Source organism: Coturnix japonica, chromosome 6, assembly GCF_054131305.1.
Source record: "Coturnix japonica strain WE chromosome 6, WE-NBRP24, whole genome shotgun sequence".
NCBI classification, from domain to species: Eukaryota; Metazoa; Chordata; class Aves; order Galliformes; family Phasianidae; genus Coturnix; species Coturnix japonica.
The window spans coordinates 38,930,882-38,953,899 of record NC_140668.1 but is presented as its reverse complement, the minus strand read 5'-3'; the positions used below and the strand labels follow the sequence as shown (position 1 = coordinate 38,953,899).

At 62.2% G+C, this 23,018-nt stretch overlaps 2 protein-coding genes across 9 annotated transcripts; one reads left to right on the top strand and one right to left on the bottom strand.

The window, feature by feature from the left end:
* Positions 1–919: 919 nt before the first annotated feature.
* Positions 920–19,706, top strand: PIEZO1 (piezo type mechanosensitive ion channel component 1 (Er blood group)). 5 transcript variants are annotated; one of them, XM_085551189.1, is made up of 50 exons: positions 920–1,099; positions 4,851–4,940; positions 5,508–5,630; positions 5,748–5,790; positions 5,871–6,018; positions 6,771–6,909; positions 7,007–7,220; positions 7,397–7,562; positions 7,676–7,768; positions 7,848–7,926; positions 8,004–8,095; positions 8,180–8,440; positions 8,537–8,648; positions 8,721–8,899; positions 8,976–9,124; positions 9,324–9,598; positions 10,101–10,258; positions 10,324–10,500; positions 10,572–10,697; positions 10,783–10,983; positions 11,063–11,267; positions 11,342–11,446; positions 11,537–11,690; positions 12,123–12,366; positions 12,446–12,542; positions 12,630–12,798; positions 12,877–12,966; positions 13,149–13,231; positions 13,489–13,560; positions 13,914–14,017; positions 14,087–14,180; positions 14,534–14,623; positions 14,712–14,884; positions 14,961–15,052; positions 15,142–15,324; positions 15,459–15,717; positions 15,803–15,991; positions 16,074–16,347; positions 16,423–16,543; positions 16,628–16,775; positions 16,865–17,079; positions 17,214–17,372; positions 17,458–17,605; positions 17,685–17,873; positions 17,942–18,034; positions 18,122–18,294; positions 18,361–18,483; positions 18,556–18,635; positions 18,718–18,916; positions 18,993–19,706. In XM_085551189.1, the coding sequence occupies exons 1-50, from the start codon at positions 1,036–1,038 to the stop codon at positions 19,240–19,242; spliced, it is 7,464 nt and encodes a 2,487-aa protein (XP_085407315.1). In that variant the 5' UTR covers positions 920–1,035; the 3' UTR covers positions 19,243–19,706. The 5 variants fall into 5 exon arrangements, 4 of the variants coding, with proteins under 4 accessions (XP_085407315.1, XP_015729837.2, XP_085407316.1 ...); XM_015874351.3 differs by having other exon boundaries at positions 14,709–14,884; XM_085551190.1 differs by lacking the exon at positions 13,489–13,560 and having other exon boundaries at positions 14,709–14,884.
* On the bottom strand, positions 19,647–22,987 carry CTU2 (cytosolic thiouridylase subunit 2). 4 transcript variants are annotated; one of them, XM_085551240.1, is made up of 14 exons: positions 22,791–22,987; positions 22,211–22,289; positions 22,054–22,113; positions 21,928–21,988; positions 21,703–21,833; positions 21,341–21,621; positions 21,131–21,266; positions 20,887–21,018; positions 20,701–20,792; positions 20,524–20,615; positions 20,404–20,452; positions 20,241–20,307; positions 20,111–20,169; positions 19,647–20,030 (listed from the first exon to the last, which is right to left on the bottom strand). In XM_085551240.1, the coding sequence occupies exons 1-14, from the start codon at positions 22,946–22,948 to the stop codon at positions 19,958–19,960; spliced, it is 1,470 nt and encodes a 489-aa protein (XP_085407366.1). In that variant the 5' UTR covers positions 22,949–22,987; the 3' UTR covers positions 19,647–19,957. The 4 variants fall into 4 exon arrangements, with proteins under 4 accessions (XP_085407366.1, XP_015729833.2, XP_085407368.1 ...); XM_015874347.3 differs by having other exon boundaries at positions 21,703–21,812; XM_085551242.1 differs by lacking the exon at positions 20,404–20,452.
* Between the last annotated feature and the right edge of the window lie 31 nt (positions 22,988–23,018).

Here is a 23,018-nt window from a genome sequence, read left to right as displayed (position 1 = left end):
TGTTACCATCGCAGTTTGGGTTTGGGGGCAGGAGGGATTTCAGCCCGTTCCCTTTCCCTGCAGCCGGTCAGAGCACGAGGGACGTGCTGCAGTGTCCGTGCTGTGCTCCTAAAGCATCGCGTGGTGCTGGGTGCCCACCCGCACGGTGCCCACCCGCATTAATGGCGCTGCCCGGATGCGGGTGCAGCACGTTGGCTTGGAAGGAGCCCGGCCCCGTGACTCTGAAAGCCGGAGCTCGGATGTGTGAGCTGGGCTCTGGGGGGCCGTTCCCGGTGCCCATTTATTCCCGCAGCCTCCTGGCCCGGATCCGTGCTGGGATGCGGCGTTTATCGCCCTTCCTGACCCCGCTGTGTGCGGGGCTCTGAGCCCGGACCCTCACGGATCCGCATCGCATCGCGATGGGGGCAGCTCCGAGCATCGGGGCGGGGAGGTGACCCAGGTGTGAGTACAAGGATGGGATGCGGAGCTGCCAGGTCACAGAGTGAGAGAGGAGAACAAACGGAGAAGCCAAAGAATGCGGGGAATGTCATGGGCTGATGCTTCCTGCTACGGGGTGGGAGCAGCGGCCGCTTCCAGCGCTGCCCTATGCCGGGCTGTAGGGTCGGACTCCTTTAGCTCTATGGGGCAGCGCTCCGTGCTCCCACCTCATCTCCAGCAGCTCCTGTCAATGTCCCATCCCGACGTGCTCAGCCTCAATTAACTCTGAAGCCTTTTTTGCTTATTATTTTAACGCAGAGCAAACAGAGGAAGCTCCCGACCTTTGATGTACCGTTTATTTGGTTGTTTGTTTTATTTCTCGCCTCCTTCCCGGTGCCGCTCGTTAGGGCTGAGCCCGTCCAACTCACGACACCGATGGCCGCAACGCCCGCGGGCGGCGCAAGGCGGGGCCGGGCCGAGGGGGCCGGGCGGTGCCGCGTATAAAAGCAGCGTTGGGGCGGGGGGAAGAACGTTCCCTCGCAGCGCTCCGGGTCCGGCCCTACGGGGCGGAACGGGAACGGCCCGGCCCGGCTCGGTATGGCCCGTCCCGTATGAAGCATGGAGCGGCGGGTGCTGTGTGCGGGGCTCTACTGGCTGCTGCTGCCGCTCGCCCTGCTCGCCGGTGGGTGCACGTGTCGCGCGTTATTCCCTACCGGAGGGGCTCAGGGTTAATCCCTCATTGGGGGTGTTGGGCTGTGGGGGTGAGCCCCTCGTTTTCCCCCCCTCCCGGTGCTGTTCACGGAGCCGGGACGCGGTGACGGGGGTTGAGGGGGGGGGCAGGGAACTTTTTCCCTACCGGGAGCCGCAGACAGAGCGGAGTTCGGGGGCTGCGGGCAGCGCTGGCACCGGCGGCCGCCCCGTCCCACGTCCCGGGGACCGACCGGAGCCCGGTGCGCTGCATTGGGGCGGCCGCTCCGCGCACCACCCACAGCGGGGAGCGCTTGGACCCCAGCCTGGAAAATCCCCTCGAGCGGGACAAGAATCGGCCTTTGGAACCGCGGGACCGTCCGAAAGGAAAATCCTTTCTGGCTCCGTGGGGCTCCGTCAACACGCGTGGTTCAACGGGCTCCTTGTGCGGGGACCCCCCCCCCCCCGGGCTGTGCCACCCCCTGGCGGAGCGCAGCGCTGCCCGTCCCCGCTGTGCTGGCGGAGGAAGTCGGTGCCGGCTGAAAAGCTTCTTTCTGCAGTTTTGCTGTGTGCGAGGAGTGACTCAGTGCATCGCGCAGGATGTGAGGAGGTTAATTATAACCCTGCCTGCAAACCGGGACGGGAAGGTGGTGGCCGGGTTCGGTTTGCACAAGGCCGGGCTCATCCCGTGCGGTCACGCGTGTCTCCCGCACCCCGGTGCCTTTTAGCGTTGGGATCCGCGGTGCTGCCGCTCCGACACGGCGTTCTCCCCTTCCCCTCCTCCTCCCGATGGCTTTTGGGGCCCCGCTTGGCAGCGCCGTCCCGGGATATGAGGTTAAAATAGAGGTGCGGGTGACTCAGCGGGTGCTCGTTGTGCAGCCGGGCTCCCTGCACGGGGGGGAAACTGAGGCACGGGGCGGGTGGGAGCCCCCTCAACCTTCCTTCCCCTGCAATTAAGCTCTTCCTCGACGTCCGCAGGATGTGAGCAGGCGGCTCCCAGCCAGCCCGGTGCGGGCGGTGGCCGGACCCTGCGGCGCGGTGTGGGGCCGTGGCCCCATAGGGGTACAGCTCCGTAGGGCCGGATTCCCACCCGCTATGGGGGTAGATGTGCCTGGCTACTCCGCATTCAGCCCCCCCCAGACTGCGCATCCCTTAAGCCCTCGGGCAGCGCTTCCCTAAGGATGCGCCCCCCAAAGTGAGGGGAGGTTCTGAGTCGGAGGGGGGTGGAGACAAGCGCTTCTTCCCCCCCCTCCCACCCCCTCCCAAGAGCGGGGTGTGGGGGTCCCGGGGAGCGCTGCAGGCGCGGTGCCCGGCGTGGGCTGCGTCCAGCCGCCTCCTGCGGTCAGGTGCTTTTTTTAAATGAGGGGAAATAAGAGGAGGGAAAGAAAAAAAAAAAAAGCCCTTAAAAAAACCTCCGTCAAACGTCTCCAAGAGCAATAAGTCCGTTTCCTCCCAAGGGCGGCCCTGGGGGATGGGCTGTGCAGGGCTGCGGTGGGCGATGCTCCGTCCCTCGGGGTGTGTTGGTGTCACGCGTGGGTTTGTGGGGTTGTCGGGGCGCGGTGGGGTTTCACCCCCGTTATGTAGCTGTGGGGATGCCCTGAGCATCTGGGCTGCCCCCTGCGGCTGCTGGGGACGGAGATGCCGGTTCAGCAGCGCGGACGTCCCGGTGTTGAGCTTTAAGGCGCTGGGTTGGCTCCATCCCCTTAGTGGCCGCCGCATCGCGCTGCTTTGGGGCAGGGTTGGTGCTTGGGGCCGCGCTGCCCGTTTAACCTCTCTGCTCCCTCTTCCTCCCATGCGCAGCGCAGATAAGGACTCGGGGCGGGACGACCGTGCGGTTTGTTCCCAGCGGTCGCTGTCGGTGCTGGGGGGACACCGGGGCCGTCCCCATCCTTGGGCGATGGGCTGATATTGAGCACCGCTCCCCCGGCGAGGCTTTCCCCATCCCAACCCTGTCGGCTGTGGGTTTACCCAGGCTGCGCTCCGGGGAGATCCCATAGCATCCCTATGGGGAGCGGGACGGCCCCTGCCCCGCTCTGGCGGCACCAGGATGGATTTTCCACACAAACAGGATATGGTGGGGCTGCTGCTTCTTCCCGGAAAGCAGAGATGGGGCTGGGAGTGGGAACGTGCCCGTGGCTGCTTCTCAGCGCTGCTGAGGGGCTGCGGGGGTCGTTCCTTGTCCTGCAGAGAGTAAGGAGCAGCGCCAATGCCAACCAGTGGGGCTGCGTGCAGCCAGCACTGCCAATGGGGTGCTGGGCAGGGGGTCGGGGTCCCAGCACCACTGGGGTCTTGGAGCCACCTTCACCCTCCAGCTGGATACGGCTCCAATTCCATCTGCCCCCCATCTCCCCGGTGCTGCTGTTGTGCTCTCCCTGCTGCAAACGAGGCGCTGCTGCGGCCCTTTGTACGACCCCCACCCTGCAGGGGGGTCCTGGGATGGGTCCACCACCGGGGGGGGGGTGCTGCAGGCCGGCAATAGGGAGCAGCTGCGTTTTGTCCTCCTGGCTCCACCATCACAGCGCTCAGTTCAAGTGCTACCGACCGCCGGGACGCGCAGCAGGGAGGCACCCAGCAAAGAGCAGCTCTTACCTCACAGCAACAAAACCTGGTGGGCGGTGGGTGCTGCTGGCACGTAGAGGGGGCGGTGGGTGCCACCCCCCCACCCAAACACCCACCCTGCCGGCTGGGAGCAGCGGAGGCAGCGCGGTGGGGAGCGGCCGTCCCGGTGCCGCGGGGCAGTTCGCCTTTGGCACGCTCTGCGCTCCCGGCGCTGCCAAACTGGTTTTTCTCCCCCCCCACCGTCTCCGTGCTGCGTTTCCCCGCTGTCAGCACGGAGGGGAACCGACCTGCTGTGCCGGTGCAGGACGGTTGTGGGAGCCCCATCCCGTGGCTTTGCCCCCCCTCCGGTGCTGGTCACGCTGAGCGAGGCGGGATGCTGCTGCTATGGCACCTTTCCATCCCTCGTGATGCCCCACGAGTGATGTCCCCAACCCTTGGTGGCAGGAAGCAGCTGAACCACGCTGTGGCAAGTTGTCCCTGTGGCACAACTCCCTTCTGACCCCAATCCCCCTTCTGACCACCATTGGGGTGACCCCCCTCCCCCTCCCCCAGCTTTATCCCCATGGACCCCCAGGGTCTGTCCGCAGTGCAGCGCTGGTTCTGGCTGCCCCTCGCCGTGCTCCGCTCCCTGCCGGCCCGGCTGCTCATGGCTGGCGGCGAGGAGAGGAATAGTTGTTCCATGAGATCATGGCTGTGCCGAAACGCACTGAGCAACGCTGGGCGTGCGGGGAGGTGACGCGGGATGGGGTCACCGCTGGGAGGCGGCGGTGTCCCCAAAGATCGTGGGGATGCGAGCGGCTCCCAACCCCACTCGGGGGCTCCCCAGACACGGGGCAGGTGGGGATTCCTCGGTAGCCCCGCGTTGGGGTCCGTGGGGAGGCTCACAGCGCTGCTGCAGGATGCTGCATCCCATTAAAACCTCGTAAACACAGGAAGGGCCGTGCCGGGTTTGCAGCACGTCCCCTGGCGCCCGGCCCACCCCAGCACCCTGCCCGGCACTGGGGGTTCTGGTCCTTGTGGTTTGGAAGGGAGCAGACCCTTCCTTGGGCTGTCCTGGGGTCTGCACTGGTTTGCAGTGACCCAGTCGGGGTGTTCTCATCGAGCATCCCGGTAATGGGGTCCCTATGGGGTGTGGATAACACAGTGCAGCCCCAGTGCCCCCAACCCTGCCCACCCTGTGCCCTCAGCTTGCCTGTTCCGCTTCAACGTCCTCTCCCTGGTGTACCTGCTGTACCTGCTGCTGCTGCCGTGGTTCCCAGGACCGGCTGATATCTCAGGTGAGGGCGTTGCATCCCGTGCTCAGGACCCATCAGTGGGTTTGGGGCTATTTTTAGGGGCTGTCCCTCCTGCAGGTACCTGCTCCTCCTTTGTGGTTTCCCCAGGGCCGGGCGGCTCCACGTGGCAGCCTCGTTTGGTTAATTATAGTCTGGTGCAACTATTAATAGTCCTCCTGCTGCGAGGTGGCCAATTTTGAGCCTTGGCCCTATTAACCAGAAACCTCAGGACCGCTCCTGGTGTGTGTGGCCTTGTGCCTGGGCGGGTGCCCAGGCTGTGCCCCCTTCAGCCAGGGAAGTGAAGGGTTGGGGGCATTGCTGCAGGTGGGATGGGATGGGACTGGGAGTGGTGACTGTGGGTGAATGGAGAAGGGAGTGTTGTCTTGGGGTCCCGCAGTGCCCTGTGCCTCAGTTTCCCAGTGGCAGAAAGGGAGCTCCTGGGGGGGTGCTGAGGGGTGTGAGGGCCTGGCAGCATTGGCACGGCACCAGTGTCCCCTTGCCAGGAGCTCAGAGTGGGGATGCTGGCACCCCCGGGGGCTGCTCGGGGCGATGGGTGCCCATCTCTTGCAGGTCACGCCGGCCGCCTCCTCAAAGCTCTGTTGGGGACCAGCCTCCTCTTCCTCCTCGCCCACTTCGTTTTCCAGATATGCCTGTACACGCTGCCTGCCCTGGACCAGTTGCTGGGGCCCAGCTGTGAGTAACCCCCCACCTGGTTCCCCGGAGTCCCCAAGCTGGTGGCATTTGTGTGCAGGACCCCCCTTAATATGCGCTATGGGGCTGCCACCCTGACACCTCCATGCTTCCCCACAGGCAGCAGCTGGGAGGTCCTCGCCCGGCACATTGGGGTCACCAGGTACGGCTCCCTTAACATTGGTTGTGGTTGCTGGTGGTGGAGAACCCCCCCTCCCAACCCCACTCTTTCTCTGCCTGCAGGCTGGACTTGGGTGACCTCCCCAACTCAGTGCGCTTGGTGGCCCCTGATGTTGGCATCCTGCTGGTCTCATCCCTCTGCCTGTGTCTGTGCCACCGCCTTGTCCCCAAGGGCAGCGCTGCCACCCGCAGAACGGAGCCCCCTGAGCAGGTGAGGTGCCACCAGTGCCACCAGCAGCGCTCCTCCTGCATGGCCCCTGTCTGTCCCTACTTGTCCCTATGGGGACACCCTGGTGCCTGGGGACCCAGGCTGGGATCTGTGTTGGGGCTGCACATGGGAAGCGCTGTTTGGTCAGCGATGGATTGGGTCCCCCCATTATCTCCCCCACCCCGGGGTGACTCAGCCGCAGAGGAGTGCCCGTGTTTGCTCCCATGTTTCCATAGGGATCCCACAAACAGCCCAACCCCATAGAGCTGCTTGATGTGGGACGGCAGAGCGCGGGCTGCCCATGGCTGGGGATGGAGCCAGCTGGGAGCCATGCAGTGCAGTGCCATGCAATGCCTTGCAATGCCATGCCAACCCCATGCTGGTGGCACCAGCATCACCCGTGCAGCTCCGTGCTGATGGCACCTCCGTGTCCCAGCCCCATTTCGGGTGCATCCCGCAGCCCCGTGCAGGCCGTGCTGTAACCGGAGCGCTGGCAGCGTGGATGCCTTTGCAGTGAGCACGGGAGGCAGGCTGGAAAAAAGCTCAGTGCTGGGAACCCGGCTGCTGCTGCCAAGAAAAACAGCCGTGTTTCAGAGGCACTTTCCAAGCGGCCGGGAGATAAACACGGCCAGGTGCAAGGCTGGGCCACGTGCAGAGGGGAAACTGAGGCACGGCCGGCAGCGGAGACCGGGGGAGCCCATGGGGGGAGTCTATGGATGAGGGGGGCTCACTGCTGTGCTTCCTGCCTGCTGCAGGGGGAAGAGCAGGACGTGGAGCGGCGCGGTGGCACGGCTGGAGGGGACGCACCGCTCAGCGCCAGGCTGCGGGTGACGGCACACTGGGTGCTGTGGGCGGCCGGGAAGGGGTTGGCCATCCTGCTGCTGGCCTTGGCTGGTGGGTCCGGGGCTGGGGAGGGGGAATGGGGTGAATGTAGGGGATCTCTGGTTGGGGGATGTGGGTGACTGACCGCCCACGGGGCGCTGCTCTGCAGGGATCACCCTGCCCTCCGCCTCCTCCAGCGTCTACTACCTGCTGTTCGTGGGGCTGTGCACTTGGTGGGCATGTCACCTCCCCTCCAGCCGTGCTGCCTTCGATGCCCTCTGCATCCTCGTCGGCCTCTATGCTGCTGCCCACCTCCTGTGCCTCTATGCCTACCAAGCACCCTTTGTGCAGGGGGTCTTCCCTCCGCCCACCATCTGGGCACGGTAAGTGGTGCCATGGGTGTCCCCCTCCATGTGTACCCCCCACGTCCCCAGGGATAGTTTGCAGCCAGCACAGCTCCTGCTTGGCTCCCATCCTGCTCACAGCCCAATGCTGTGGGGATGGGGATGTCGCTGGTCCCAGAGGGTTAATGCCATCCACGTGTCCCCCCCCTTCACAGGGTGTTTGGCTTCAAGGACATCGTCCTGTACAGCAACTGTTCCCGACCCAACGCCCTACAGCTCAACACCGACCACCCCTGGCCCGTCTATGCCAATCCTGGCATCCTGCTGCTGCTCTACTACACTGTGGCCACGCTGCTGAAGCTGCGCCGCCTGGACAGCAGGGTGAGGGGCTGTGGGGTTGCATGCTCCACAATGGCCCAGGGTATGCGATGGAGGGGGTGCTGTGCTCGGGGATGGGACTTCCCAAGGTTGCAGCTGGCTCCTTGCTCTTGCAGAGAGCAGCAGTGCCAGCACAGCCCCCTGCACGGGATCTGGTGGAGCTGGAGAGCTGGCCCAAGGACAGCGATGGCGTGGCTGAAGACACCAAGGTGAGTTGGGGATGTGGCACCCTGGTGCTGTGGGGGTGTCAGTGGATGCTCAGCCCTCTCTACCCCTTCCTCCTTCCAGCCCATGCTGACCTCCAGCACTGGAAAGCGAAACACAGAGAACTGCACCGTCCACATCATGGGTGATGCCACACCACCGGGTAAGCCTGGCCCCAGTGCTGCCCCATCCCTGCCCTGCAGTGGGACAGAGGCTCACAGCTCCTGCTCCCCTGGCCAGGCAGGGACCGTCCGGCAGAGCGGCTGCCCCTGCAGGCACTATGGCACGTCATCATGAACCAGAGCTACGTCTGCGCCCTCATTGCCATGATGGTAAGGGCAGCACCCCATTACAACCCCCAGGAATTTTTCTCCAAGCCTGAAAAAGGGGAGCAGCTGAGCTTTTCTGTCCCACAGGTGTGGAGCATCACCTACCACAGCTGGCTGACCTTCGTGCTGCTGCTCTGGTCCTGCCTCATCTGGATCGTGCGCAGCCGGCACCATTTCGCCATGCTCTGCTCACCCTTCCTGCTGCTCTATGGCATTGCTCTCTGCAGCCTGCAGTATGTCTGGGGCATGGACCTGGGCCCCGAGCTGCCCACTCGTGTTGGCCTCATGAGCCTGGAGCAGCTGGGGCTGGTGCGCCCCAAGTACCCCTGCCTGGACCTGGGGGCCAAGGTACCCTATCACCATCCCCATGGTGCCCCACCAGCATCCACCCCTATCCCCGTCCCCATGGTGCCCACCAGCTCTGCTCACTGCCTGTCCCTGCAGCTCCTGCTCACCCTCACCTTCTGGCTGCTGGTGAGGCAGTTCGTTAAGGAGAAGCTGCTAACGAGGAGGTGCCTGGCCACCCCGCTGCTGGAGGTGACAGTTTCAGATATAGGTGAGGATCCCTTGGTGATGCTGGGGGCTATCCCCATGCGACCCATGGTGCCAGCAGTGCCATGCCTTACAGAACCCGGCCGACAACGGGATGTGCTGAAGGCACTGGGGGCTCTGGTGCGAGATTTCTATGCCAAGTATTGGATCTGTGTGTGCGCTGGTATGTTCATCGTGGTCAGCTTCGCTGGGCGCCTCGTGGTCTACAAGATTGTCTACATGTTCCTCTTCCTCCTCTGCCTCACCCTCTTCCAGGTACAGGGGATGGAGGTGCTGGCCCCATATGGCGTGTGCACCCAGTGGCACCAAACTGATGTCCCTGTCCTTTTAGGTGTACTACACCCTATGGCGCAAAGTGCTGAAGGGCTTCTGGTGGCTCGTGGTGGCCTACACCATGCTGGTGCTCATCGCTGTCTACACCTTCCAGTTTGAGGACTTCCCCATGTACTGGAGGAACCTGACGGGTCTCACCAACGAGCAGTGAGTGTCCCCATCCCACCATGGTGTCCCCATCCCACCATGGTGTCCCTACTGGTGCAGTGGCACCAGGGCATGGCCAGCAGATGCTTTGCACACAGGGAAACTGAGGCATGGAAGGTTTGCCTTGCTGAGGACACCCATGCTTGGCAAAGGGGATGGAGGTGGCCACATGCTGAGCACAATATCCCTTCCCTTCCAGGTTGGGTGACCTGGGTCTGGAGCAGTTCAGCGTCTCCGAGCTCTTCTCCAGCACCCTCATCCCGGGTTTCTTTCTGCTGGCCTGTATCCTTCAGCTTCACTACTTTCACCGCCCCTTCATGCACATCACTGACGTGGAGCACATCCCTGCTGCTGAGCCTCAGCCCTGCCACATCCCCCGGCCCGAGGAGCTGCATGGCAGCCGGCTGCTGAGGGATGCAGCCGCTGCTGAGAGTGCCAGGACTGAAGGGGAAGAATCCGACACTGCCTCGCAGGGTACTGCCAGGGGTGGGGTGTCCTTGGGGTTGGGGATGGATGGGATGGGATGTCCTCCAAGATGAGGAATCAGTAAGGGATGGATTGGGGTGTCCTTTGTGCCTTGGAGAGTACAGGGATGGATTGGGTTGTCTCCTGAGCTGTGGAGGAGCCAGGAGGATATAGGATAGGTTGGGGTGTTCTCTGAAGTCTGGAGGGTACGGGGATGGATTGGAGTGTTCTCCAAAATCAATAAGGGGACAGGAGGATATGGGGATGGGTTGGGATGTCCTCAGATATTTGGAGGGTACAGGAGTGGATGGGAGTGTCCTCCAAGCCAAGAAGGGGCCAGGAGAATACAGGGTTGAGTCAGAGTGTCCTCCAAACCTGGGAGGGGAGGATGTAGGGTTGGACTGGGGTGTCCTTCAGGCCCAGAAAGGGATGGAAGGTTACAGAGATGTGTCGAGGTGTTCTCAGCATGGAAGAGTACAGGGATGGATCTTGATGGTCTGTGTCCTCACAGCACCCAGCAAGTGGGGGCTGGTGCTGGAGCGCCTCATCGTGCTGGGCTGGACCTTCTCGGACACGCTGACCCGCGGGCAGGTCTTTGTGGGGCGCCTGCTGGAGCTGCACATCCTCAAGCTGGTGGCCCTTTACACCGTCTGGGTGGCTCTGCAGGAGGTACGGCACAGGGGCTGGGGGTCCCGGAGGGCATCCCACGGTGCTGACGTTGTCGTTGCCCCCAGGTATCACTGATGAACTTCTTGCTGGTGCTGCTGTGGGCTTTTGCCATGCCTTACTGCCGCTTCCGCCACATGGCCTCATGCCTCTCCACCGTCTGGACCTGCATCATCATTGTCTGCAAGATGCTCTACCAGCTCAAGATCGTCGACCCCAGCGAGTACTCCAGCAACTGCACCCAGGTGCCGGGGCAGGGATGGGGATGGTGGTGGGGTTCAATGGCTGTGGGTGCTGACGTTGTGTCCTCCGGCAGCCCCTGCTCAACAGCACCAACCTGAGCCCAGAGGAGATGGGCAACTCCACGCTGTACCGTGGCCCCGTGGACCCTGCCAACTGGTTTGGCATCCGCAAGGGCTTCCCCAACCTGGGCTACATCCAGGTGGGCAGGGGGTGAGGGCAGGAATGGGGTGGGATGCTCTGTACCCTTGTGCACAGTGAGACTGAGCACCCCTTGCTCCCCCCAGAACCACCTCCTGGTGCTGCTGCTGCTGGTGCTGGAGGCGGTGGTGTATCGGCGCCAGGAGTATTACCGTAAGCAGCACCAGCTGGTGGTCCCCATCACTGAGACCATCTTCGAGGACGTGTCCCGTGAGCAGCTGGACCACGGCCTGGTCACCTGTGCCAAGTACTTCATCAACTACTTCTACTACAAATTTGGCTTGGAGGTGGGCAGCGGGGGCTCCAGGGCAACGTGGGGCACCATGGTATGTGTGGAACTGAGCTCCTGAACCACCCCAAATCCAGATTTGCTTCCTGATGACGGTGAACGTGATCGGGCAGCGGATGAACTTCATGGTGATCCTGCACGGCTGCTGGCTGGTCGTCATCCTGACGCGGCGCCGGCGGGCGGCCATCGCGCGCCTCTGGCCCAAGTATTGCCTCTTCCTTGTGATCTTCCTCCTCTACCAGTACCTGCTGTGTGTCGGCATGCCGCCTGCTCTCTGCATAGGTAAGGGGCATGGGGAATGGGCTGGGGGGTGTTGAGGGGTTAAGATGCAGCGTGCAGCTGTTCCCCCTGCCCAGATTACCCGTGGCGCTGGAGCCGGACCCTCCCCATGAACTCGGCGCTCATCAAGTGGCTCTACCTGCCTGATTTCTTCGTGGCCCCCAAATCCACCAACCTCATCAGTAAGTGCCCGCTGGGGTGGGCAGGGGGAGGGTGGGCCTGAGGGGGCTTCTCTGAAGCCCCCCACCATGGGCTGAGCCACGTGCCTGCAGATGACTTCGTGCTGCTGCTGTGTGCGGCGCAGCAGTGGAGGGTGTTTGTGGCCGAGCGCACCGAGGAGTGGCTGCGGGCTGCGGGCGACAACGCGGACCGGCCAGACCTGGAGCGAGAACCACACAACCCCACACCAAACTTCATCCACTGCCGGTGGGTACCCATGGCTGGGGGGGCATGGAGAGAGGGGTGGCATCTGAAGGCAGTGGGATGTGCTGGGATGTAGTTGACAAGGATGGGGACTGGGATGGGGTCCCACAGGATGGGGTTGCAGCAGCTCTTGGGGCAGGGAGACCCACATGTTACCCCCACAGCTGGGTCAGGAGTGACCTGAGGGTGTGGTGGGATCTTTTGGGGAGATGCAGTGATGGTGCAGGAACCCACTGAGCGTTGGGATACCCATTTACTGGGACAAGCACTTTGTACCCCAAGATGAGCACTGAGGGGCACTTGGGACCCCTAGATAGGAACCTGCTGGCTTGGTTGTGGGGATGTAGCACTTTGCTGCACCCCAACCCCAGATGGAGCTGAGTGCAAGAGCTGGGAGGGGGATGAGGACCCCGCTCTGAGCACCCCGTTCTGCAGGTCCTACTTGGACATGGCGAAGGTGGTGGTCTTCCGCTACCTCTTCTGGTTTGTCCTGGTTGTGGTCTTCATCACCGGGGCCACCCGCATCAGCCTCTTCGGCCTCGGTTACCTGCTCGCCTGCTTCTACCTCCTGCTCTTCGGCACTGCCATGCTGCGCAAGCCAGCACGGGCACGCCTCGTGCTCTGGGACTGCCTCATCCTCTACAACATCACTGTCATCATCTCCAAGAACATGCTGTCGGTGAGGGCACCGTTCCTGGGGCTGCTCCTCAGGTCATCCAGGTGGGTGCAGAGATACCAACCTTGCACTCTGCCCGCAGCTCCTCTCCTGCGTCTTCGTGCAGCAGATGCAGAGCAACTTCTGCTGGGTGATCCAACTCTTCAGCCTGGTCTGCACCGTCAAGGGCTACTATGACCGTGAGCACCGGCACAGGGTGGGCTGGGGCTGACAGGGGGGCATTTGGGGTGCTGCTTCACATGTACCTCCACCCCTCTGTCTGCCAGCCAAGGAGATGGGCAAGGACCAGGACTGCTCGCTGCCGGTGGAGGAGGCTGGGATCATCTGGGACAGCATCTGCTTCTTCTTCCTCCTGCTCCAGCGCCGTGTCTTCCTCAGCTACTACTTCTTACACGTCATGCTGGACCTCCAAGCTTCTGCCCTGCAGGCTTCCAGGTGGGACAGGGGGTGTCTGCGAGGTCCCTGAGGGTGCTGGGTGAGGGTACCCACCACCCATTGTCCCCATTGCTGCAGGGGTGTCGCGCTGTTCAGAGCCAGCCTCATGAAGAGCATGCGCTCCCACCGGCAGGCTGAGAAGAAGTCACTGGCTCAGCTCAAACGGCAGTGAGTGGGTTTTGAGGGAGGGGGGAGGGATGTTTGGGGCACCTCCCAAACCCCTTAGAGCTGTTGGGGCACCCCGAGGTGTAGGGAGTGCCCGGGGGGTGGGGGGGTGCAGGGTTCCCAGCATGGTGATGGAGTACTGTGGGTTTGGGGAGCCCCGGAGCATCCCGTGCTGCATCCCACAGGATGGAGCGGATCCGTGCCAAGCAGGAGAAGTACCACCAGGAGCGGCTGCCCAGGGGTGAGGGGCAGGATGGGGCCAGGGCAGGTGAGAGCCGGTGGGGGGGTCCCCAGCCCCTCCAGCCCCCTTTTGGCACCGGAGTGGTGGCCTCAACCCATCACCAGCTCTTACCCCCACCATCCCCACCCCTTGCTGTGCAAGGACCGGTGCAGCCCAGCAGAGGGCACAGCGGTCAAAAGCCCCCACCACCCCAGTCCCCACACACCCTAAAATGTTCCCATGCCGTGCAGTGGGGTGGGTTGCCCCCATTGCGGCCACGCTCAGCCCCCACTGCCGTTCCACAGCGCCCAGCAGCCCGGCGGACCCTGCCCGGCAGAGGGAGCGGTGGTGGCGGCCATGGTTAGACCACGCCGCAGGTATTGCCCCGCATGGTGTGCGGGCGGCACGCGGTGCCACCGAGGGGAGCGACGGTGACGGTGCTTTTGGCGAGGTGACGCCCCGCATGCCTCCTATCCCCGCTCTTGGCATTAACCGGGGCGTTCTCTGCTTGTGTGCACTAACGGGGTGTGCAGTCTGGGTATCCACAGGAGTCAGTGTTGGAGGGATGCCTCACTGGGGACCTCAAACTACTTGGTGCTGTAGTTTGAGGTCCCCCTGTGGTGTCCTTGGCACTGAGCACAAGGGAGATGGCAATGGGGATGGCTTGGGCACCAGCCGTGCTGTGTCACCCTGTGTCACACAGCTGTGACACCCTCTGTCATCCCGACAGTGCTGCATTCCGGGGAATACTTCCTCTTTGAGTCCGACAGTGAGGAAGAGGAGGAGGCAGCAGTGCCTGAGGAGCCACGGCCGGGCAGGCAGAGCGCCTTTCAGGTGAGCCTGGTGGGAGCTGGGTAGCACCAGCTGCACTGCTGGGTGCTGACAGCCTCCTCCCCATTGCAGCTCGCCTACCAGGCCTGGATGACCAACACCAGGACAGCACTGAGGCAGCAGGAGTGTGAGCAGCAGGAGCAGCTGGGTGATGAGCTCGCTGCAGGTGGGTCTGGCTTATCCCAAAATGGGGCTACGAGTCCCCAAAATGGGGCCACTGCACCCTAAAATGGGGCTGGGGCTGCCTGGAGTGTGTGTGTGAGGGAGAAGTGGTCCTGTCCTGCTGTTTGCAGTTGGGGTCCTATAATGGAGCATCATCTCCATGGGGGGGGGGGGCGGTTCTCAGTGTGTGTGTGTATTCTCTGATGGCAAATGCAGGGCTGGGCATGAGCTGTGTCCATCCTTGAGTTCTTAAGAGGGAGGGCAGTCTTGGTGGTGGGCAGAAAAGCCACAGAGAGGGTTCAGAAGTGATATCTTGTCCCATCATGAGGAGGGCATGACTTACTGCCTGCCTTGCAGGGGACAGCAGGGCGAGGGAGGAGGAGGCACTACAGGAGCCAGAAGAGGCTGAAGGCCAGGAGGAGGAGGAGGAGGAGGAGGAAGGATCTGGTAGGTGGGCAGCAGGACCTCACCAGCCATGGCAGGGGGTGCCCTGAGTGTGTGCAGAGCCACGAGCCCCTCTCTCCTCATCCAGCAGAGCGGGGCAACGTGCTGCAGCGGGCGCTGAACACCCTGCGCTTCCTATGGGTGCTGTGCCAGGCCATGGTGGATGGCCTCACCCAGTGGCTGGAAGCCTGCACGCAGGAGCACACCGACATGTCCACAGTGCTGCAGCTCGAGAGATACGTCCTGACACAGCGCCTGGCCAAGGTGACACCCTGGTGGGGGGAGATGGTGGCATCGGGACTGCAGCATCGTGGTGGTGCTGACCCTATACGTGCCATAGGGTGAAGATGTGCACCGTGGGGTGCTGGATGAGCTCTACCTGCTGCCACCCGAGGAGCCCCAAGAGGAGCCACAGAATGGCATCACTTCCAGGCAGGTGCATAGATACCCCCCTGGGGTGCCCACCTGCCCACTGTGGGGGCTGCAAGGAGGATGCTCACCTGTCCCCGTGCTGTCCACAGTGGGCGCAATGGAGCTGAGTGTGAACAAAGGGCTGAGCCCCCTGCAGCAGAGTGGCCTCTGCAGAGAGGCAGCCAGGAGCAAGTGGCAAGTTGGGGGTCACGGGAGGACGTGGCAGGGTCTCGGGAGCTCCTGGCACTGCCACAAAACCGGAGCCGGACAGCCAGCGAGCTGCTGGTGAGCAGGTAGAGTATGGGGATGGGAGGTGATGGAGACGGGGATGGGGGGTGATGGAGACGGGGATGGAGATGATGAGGGCAGTGGTGGTGATGGGGATGCAGTGGGACTGGGGTGCAGGCTCAGCCCCTATACCCCACAGGAGGCTGTATTTTGTCGAGCTGGAGGAGTCAGAGAAGTTCTACCAGTCCCACAACCGCTTTCTGAAGCTGCTGCTGGCTATCTACCACTGCGTGGCTGCCCACTCCGAGCTGCTCTGCTACTTCATCATCATCCTCAACAACATGGTGACCGCCTCCGTCATCTCCCTCTTCCTGCCCATCCTCGTCTTCCTCTGGGCCATGCTCTCCATCCCTCGGCCCAGCAAGCGCTTCTGGATGACCGCCATCGTCTTCACTGAGGTGTGCAGGAGGTGGCCGTGCAGGGGGCAGTGACACGATGACGCCCAGCTCTGGTTGCCACCTACTGACCCCCACATCCCTGCAGGTGATGGTGGTGGTGAAATACCTCTTCCAGTTTGGTTTCTTCCCTTGGAACGGCTACGCCATGCTGGTGCGGAATGAGGGCAAGCCTTTCTTCCCACCCCGCATCCTGGGGCTGGAAAAGACCGACCGCTATGTCAAATATGACCTCATCCAGCTCCTGGCACTCTTCTTCCACCGCTCGCTGCTGCTGGTGAGCCCCAAGTGTGCTTCATGGGTGAGGGCTGGTGGTGGCCAGAGCCCCATTGTGCCCCCATGACCCTTGTCCTTCCCAGTGCTATGGGCTGTGGGACCACGAGGAGGATCCATTGGCCAAGAAGAAGCCAGAGGTTGAGCAGACAGAGGAGGAGGAGGAGGAGGAGGAGCGGCAGGAGGAAGCAGGGTCCCCAGCGGTGGCAGCAGAGCCGGGAGCTCTGGGTGCAGCTGTGGGGTCAGAGCTGAAGGGCGATGCCCAAGGGCAGAAGGAGGGGAGTGGGGATGGAGCAACACATCTCCGCTTCAGGAGGAAGAGGCGGCGGGGCAAGGAGCCAGCAGCAATGCTGGAGGAAGGTGAGTACCTGGAATTGGGTCAGATGTGGTCTTGCAGGGAGCCAGGTGGTCACCCATACTGCTTGTCACTTACAGATGATGGGGAGGAGGAGGAGGAGGGAGAGGAAGAGGAGGAAGAGGAGGAGGCAAAACAGAGCCACTCTCAGAAGAAACTGAAGGCGTTTGGTCTCCGGGTCAAGCTCTTCTTCCTCACCATGTGAGTGCCCCTTGGTGTGGGTTGGGGTGGGGATGGCAGCCTGCAGCCCTCTGGTCACCTGTCACCCGTCCCTGTCCCCTCCAGGGCACAGAACATGTACCAGCCCGTGCGTGGGTTCTTCCATGACATCCTGCACAGCCAGTACCGGGCAGCCACCGACGTCTATGCCTTCATGTTTCTGGCTGATGTGGTTGATTTCATCATCATCATCTTTGGTTTCTGGGCTTTTGGGGTGAGCTGGGGGCTCTGCAGGGTGCCAGATGGTGGGATCCCAGTGTGAGGTCAGGCAGGGCTGTGTCCTCACCTCTTTGGTATCCCCAGAAACACTCGGCAGCCGCCGACATCACCTCCTCGCTGTCGGATGACCAAGTCCCAGAGGCCTTCCTGGTCATGCTGCTCATCCAGTTCACCACCATGGTGATCGACCGCGCACTCTACCTCCGTAAGACTGTACTGGGCAAGCTCATCTTCCAGGTCATCCTGGTCTTCAGCATCCATCTCTGGATGTTCTTCATCCTGCCAGCTGTCACTGAAAGGTACCAGTCCCCATTGAGCAACCCCTAAAGCTGTCCTCAGATATGGTCCTTGGGTGGCCTATGGGGTGGTTCCTTTATGGGATACCCAAGATGGGGGCTTGGACAGCCTGAGGAGTGACACATCCCTCCCACAGGTTGTTCAGCCTCAACACAGTGGCCCAGCTGTGGTACTTTGTCAAGTGCATCTACTTCTCACTGTCAGCCTACCAGATCCGCTGTGGCTACCCAACCCGCATCCTGGGCAACTTCCTCACCAAGAAATACAACCACCTCAACCTCTTCCTCTTCCAAGGGTACGGGGCAGCGGGTGGCACAGGGACAGGTTGTTCCACTTGGGTGGATGGAGCTGTAGCAGCCCCATCTCCCCATGCCCCCTAGGTTCCGCCTCGTGCCCTTCCTGGTGGAGCTGCGTGCTGTCATGGATTGGGTCTGGACCGACACCACGCTGTCATTGTCCAACTGGATGTGTGTGGAAGACATCTACGCCAACATCTTCATCATCAAGTGCAGCCGTGAGACGGAGAAGGTACGGCCACATTGAGCCCACTGCCATTCAGGTGGCTCCAGATGGGTCCTACCAGGCAGCCCGTGCTGTCTCTCTGCAGAAATACCCCCAGCCCAAAGGGCAGAAGAAGAAGAAGATCGTCAAGTACGGCATGGGTGGCCTCATCATCCTCTTCCTGGTGGCCATCATCTGGTTCCCACTGCTCTTCATGTCGCTGGTGCGCTCGGTGGTGGGCGTCGTCAACCACCCCATCGATGTCACCGTCACCCTCAAGCTGGGGGGGTATGAGGTGAGGATGGGGGGCAAGCTTTGCATCGGGTGCCAGGATCATGCACTGACTGCTCCATATCCCTGCAGCCACTGTTCACCATGAGCGCCCAGCAGCAATCCATCCAGCCCTTCACACCGCAGGACTACGAAGCACTGACCAATGAATTCGAGAGGCAGCCGGTAGCCCCAAAGCCCTGCAGTGCCCTTCCTCTGCCCCCAATGGGTGCCCCAAGAGGTGCTGATCCGTGTGCCCCATTCCATCCCCAGGTGGCCATGCAGTTCATCACGCTGTACGGCTATGAGGACATCGTCACGGCACGCATCGAGGGCAGCTCGGGCTCACTGTGGAGCATCAGCCCTCCCAGCCGCGAGCAGATGCGGCGAGAGCTGCAGAATGGTTCCTCTGACATCACCCTGCGCCTCACCTGGACCTTCCAGAGGTAACAGTGGGGTTATTGGGGAGGGGGGCCCTATCTGTGCCCCCCAGCAAACCTTGGTGCCTGCAGGGACCTGGGGAAGGGCGGCACGGTGGAGCACACCTTCGACAAGCACACTACTGACCTGCAGCCCGGAGCACCCGAGCGCATGGAGCTGGCCCAGCTGCTGCAGGGCACCCGTGATGCCCCTGTGTGAGTGTCCCTGGGGGGGCTCAAGGAAAGGGGACACCCCCAGGGATGGTGCTTCATTCTCCTTTCTTGCAGGCAAGTGCCCAAGCTCTTCCCCAAATACATCCGGGCGCCCAATGGCCCTGAAGCCAACCCGGTCAAGCAGCTGCTGCCAGGTGGGTCCTATTGTCTGTTGTATACATGATGGGGGTCTTGCCCGTCGTGCCGTGCCCTGACCCCTCTCTGCCCACCCCACAGATGGAGAGGACAGTTACCTGGATGTTGAGGTGCAGCTGAAACGGGAGCGCTCAGGCTCAGGGCAGGGCAGTGACAGCTTCCTGGAGTGGTGGGTGGTGCGGCTGAAGGATGCTCCAGCACGTGACGGCAACATCCTGCCCATGGTCATCTTCAATGACAAAGTCAGCCCCCCCAGCCTGGGCTTTTTGGCTGGCTATGGGTACGTAGGGAGACAGGGTGGGGAGCTGAGGGTGGCGAGGAGAGAGGGAAGGTGGTTTCATCCCATCCCCTTGCAGGATCATGGGGCTGTACGTCTCCATCGTGCTGGTGATAGGGAAGTTTGTGCGAGGCTTCTTCAGCGAGATCTCACACTCCATCATGTTTGAGGAGCTGCCCTGCGTGGATCGCATCCTGAAGCTGTGCCAGGACATCTTCCTGGTGCGGGAGACGGGAGAGCTGGAGCTGGAGGAGGAGCTCTACGCCAAGCTCATCTTCCTCTACCGCTCACCCGAGACCATGATCAAGTGGACGAGGGAGAAGGAGTAAGGGGAAGGGACTCCAGCCCCTCACAAGGGGACATCACCGCCAATGCCTTAAGCAGCCCTGTGGGGTTGCGTCCTGCTGGGGGGCACAGGACGGTGCTTTTAGGAGGAGGAGCTCATCCTCACCTTGCTTTGAAGCCGTCCGACCGGCAGAGACCATGTTGTGCCTTCTCTGGGTGGGGGGGGCTGGCCAGCTGTGGGAGGTGTCAGGAGTTGACACCTCATCCCTCTGGCTGCTGGAGGGTGGGCAGGAGCCAACATCTCCCTGCACCCTTCAGCCCCCCTCCACAACCAAGTTGAACTCTAAAGCAATACCCCAATAGCCCCAGAATAGGGGGGGCACGGTGCTGTGGCCCCCCCCACTGGGGCGGCTGGCATCCCCAGCCGGACTGTAGACACTTGTGACTCTTTTTTTTTAATTCAAATGGTTTATTTATACAGATATCTAATAAAACAAAGCTGAGGCCACCCCAGCCTCCCCAGAACTGGGGTGGGAGTGGGGATGTGATGCCTGTGGGTATCAGCACCCCCTGGATGGGCACTTGGAGGGGGGGGTCTCCTTGACCCCCTGCTGGTATTGGATCATTTAAATCCAGTGTGAAAGCAGCTGTCTGAATGCCAGGTATCACCATTCAGTGATCCCAGATTCCCTCACCCTTATGGGACCTTCCTGCCCCACAATGACAGGGCTCCGTGCCCCACAGCTGTGCCCTGTGCCGTCAGCTCCCACCAGGCTCCTCCTCATCATCATCCTCCAGCAGGAATTCCTGGATCTGCTCCTTCATCAGAGCCCTGTGTGGGACACACAGACCTGCAGCTGGCTGCACTGCCCTCATACCGCAGGGAAGGGACCTCCCCAGCTTGTCCCCTACCTGCAGCTCCTGCGCTCAGCTTCAGTGCGCACGTAGGTTGGCAGCGTGGCTGGGGGACCCTGCAAGAGAGGGGACATTGGGGACACCGAGCCCTGGCCCCGGTTCCTGGGGAGCCACCCCAAATCCTCACCATTTCCTTGAAAGTGAGGCGGCAGCTGTAGCACAGCAGTGGGATGAAGGCAGCTCTGCTCTCAGCCCTGTGAGAGGAGAAAGGATGGAACAGCGACAATGTCTCTGCTGGTGTCTCTGTTGTCTTTGTGTCCCCCATGCCAGAGGAGCATCCTAATGCTCACCCGTTCCCTGTGTCTTTCACCAGCGTGGGCTCTAAGGCCAGCTCCTCCTCTGCAAGAACCAGGGGACAGTCACACCCTTGGCACACACTGTCACCCCAGTGTGTCCCCGTTGCCACTCACCCCCAGCGATGTCCAGGGCGCAGAGGCAGAGCAGGCAGCGCTGCTGTTCGCTGTTTGCTTCAGCTGGAGCCAGGCTCAGCTTCTCACCTGTCCTGAAGATGTGAAGAGGGCATGAGCAGGAGCACCCCGCTGCCTGCCCCCAACCACCCAGCCCTGAGGTGCTGTAAGGTGCTATACCGATACACGGTGCTGATGGTGGAGGGAAAATCCACCTGCAACCCCAGCAGGAAGTTCTCCATCAGGCGGTGGATGCTGGTCTTCTCCCGGCGCTGCAGGGGAGCAGAGATGGGCAGGATCCTATCAGGATGTGGGGGCCCAAAGCTCAGTCTGGCTGGAAGTGGGGGGGGGCAGGGGTAGCCCTACCTTGGCTTGGAGGGGTGGTGTGATGACTGTGGGGACGCCAAAGAAGTGGTTGTAGAACGCAATCTCCTTGGCCATATAGTCCCGCATGGGACGCACCACTATCACGTCACCGTGTCGGCTGTCCACAAAGCCCTGTAGGTGAGCAGGAATCTGCTGAGGTGCCGCCACCAACATGGGGACAACCCCAGGCACAGAGCAGTGTCTGTGTCCCGTCCCAGTCCCAGGCAGGGATGATGGCTCTCACTGTGTCCATAGCGAGGAAGGCGCCGCGCCCCAGGGCCAGGTTGGTGAGCAGCTTGACGGCCACGCGGGTGCAGCTCTCACCCGTCATCACCTTGGTGTAGCCCTGAGTGCGGGCAGTGTGCAGGACGAGGTGGATCCTGGGGACACAGTGACACCGGCTCAGACCCACGGGGCCGTGCCATGTGCTTATAGGGCAGGAGGGGTAACTCACCTCAGCATCTGCAGCAGCTCCTCCTTTGCCGTCAGTGTCTCTGCTGAGTCAAAGAGCTGCAGCAGCTCCTTGGTGCGGGCAGCCGCAGGCAGGCAGGTATGGGAGTCCCCTATGGGACCATGCTGGGTGCTGAGCCCTGCGGCCGAGCTGCCACCATCCCCACCGGCCTCCTCCTGCCGCTGCTGCTGGATGAATCCATCTACAGCCGACTTGTAAGAAGAGCCTGGTTCACTGTCCCCACCAGGGCCCCGCCGCAGGATTGAGCCAGGCAGCTCCAAGGCCTGTGGACACACAGGGAGCTGCGTGCAGGCAGACACGTTGTGCTCCCCACATTGTGCTCCCCAGCCCCATCCCGTCCCCACCTGCTCCAGGGAGGCCAGGTAGTAGGGGAAGCCAGTTTCCTGCAGCAGGGCCTCAATGCGGCTCAGGGTTTGCTCCCGTTGCTCCAGGCTCTGGCCGCACACTGCTCCCTCTGTGGGCACAGCAGCAGCAGCTGGAGTAGGGGGGGACACCCCAGAGTATCACAGCCCCACAGCAGGAATGGGAAGGAGGGATGGGGACAGGTCACAGGGATATTGATGTCTTACCATCGATGTAGATGACGCCAGGCACAAAGCGCAGCCTCTTGGCCGCCTCCCGGCTCAGCCCCTGGCACAGCAATGAGGTCAGTGGGCTGAGCTGTGCCCCACAGCCCCCCAACCCCCTACACTCACCTCTTGGACCTGTCTCAGCATCGCACTGGAGCCCATCCCACCCGACAGCGCCAGCAGCACCTGCAGGGCCAGTCAGCAGCCTCAATGCAATGCAATGCAATGCAATGCAATGCAATAACCCCAACACATCCCCCCCCACGCCACGTGTCCCCCGTACCTTCTCTCCTGGGAAGATGACGCGGTTCTTGCCCAGCATAGCACGGAACTTGTGCACAAAGTACTCATGGAAACAGGCACTGCAGGGACACACACAGCACTGAGCAGCCCTGGATCGATGGCCCTGAGACCCAGCGTCCCCATGTCCCACACACACAGGCTCTTCTCTCTATGCACTGATGTCCCCAAGCCATAATGTCCCCAGACCTGCCATCTCCAGCCTTACAGCCCCACATCCCCGCATCCCAGAGCTGTGATGTCTCCGTGTGCTGATGACCAATGCCTCCAAGCCCCATAACACCAAGCCCTGATACCCCATAACACCGAGATGCCCCATAACACCGAGATACCCCATAACACCGAGTCCTGATGCCCCATAACACAGAGCCCAATGCCCCATAACATAGAGCCCTGATACCCCATAACACCGAGCCCCGATGCCCCATAACAAGGAACCCAATGCCCCATAACACCGAGCCCCGATACCCCATAACAAACAGCCCTGATACCCCATAACACCAAGCCCTGATACCCCATAACACCGAGATGCCCCATAACACCCCACATCCCGGTTCCCTCACCGACAGAACGCATCCCCTATCCGTATAACGACGACGGCCCGTCCCTGTCCGCACTTCACGCACGGTCTCGGTTTGGTGCCGTTACCGACTCGCTGCCGTCTCCGCCCCGTCCCATCCCCGCACCCCGACCCATCCCCGCACTCCGCCCCATCACACATGGCTGCTCCGTTCCTCTCCCCCTCCCGCCGTCGCACAGTGATGACGTCACGACGCACGGTAACGTCACGC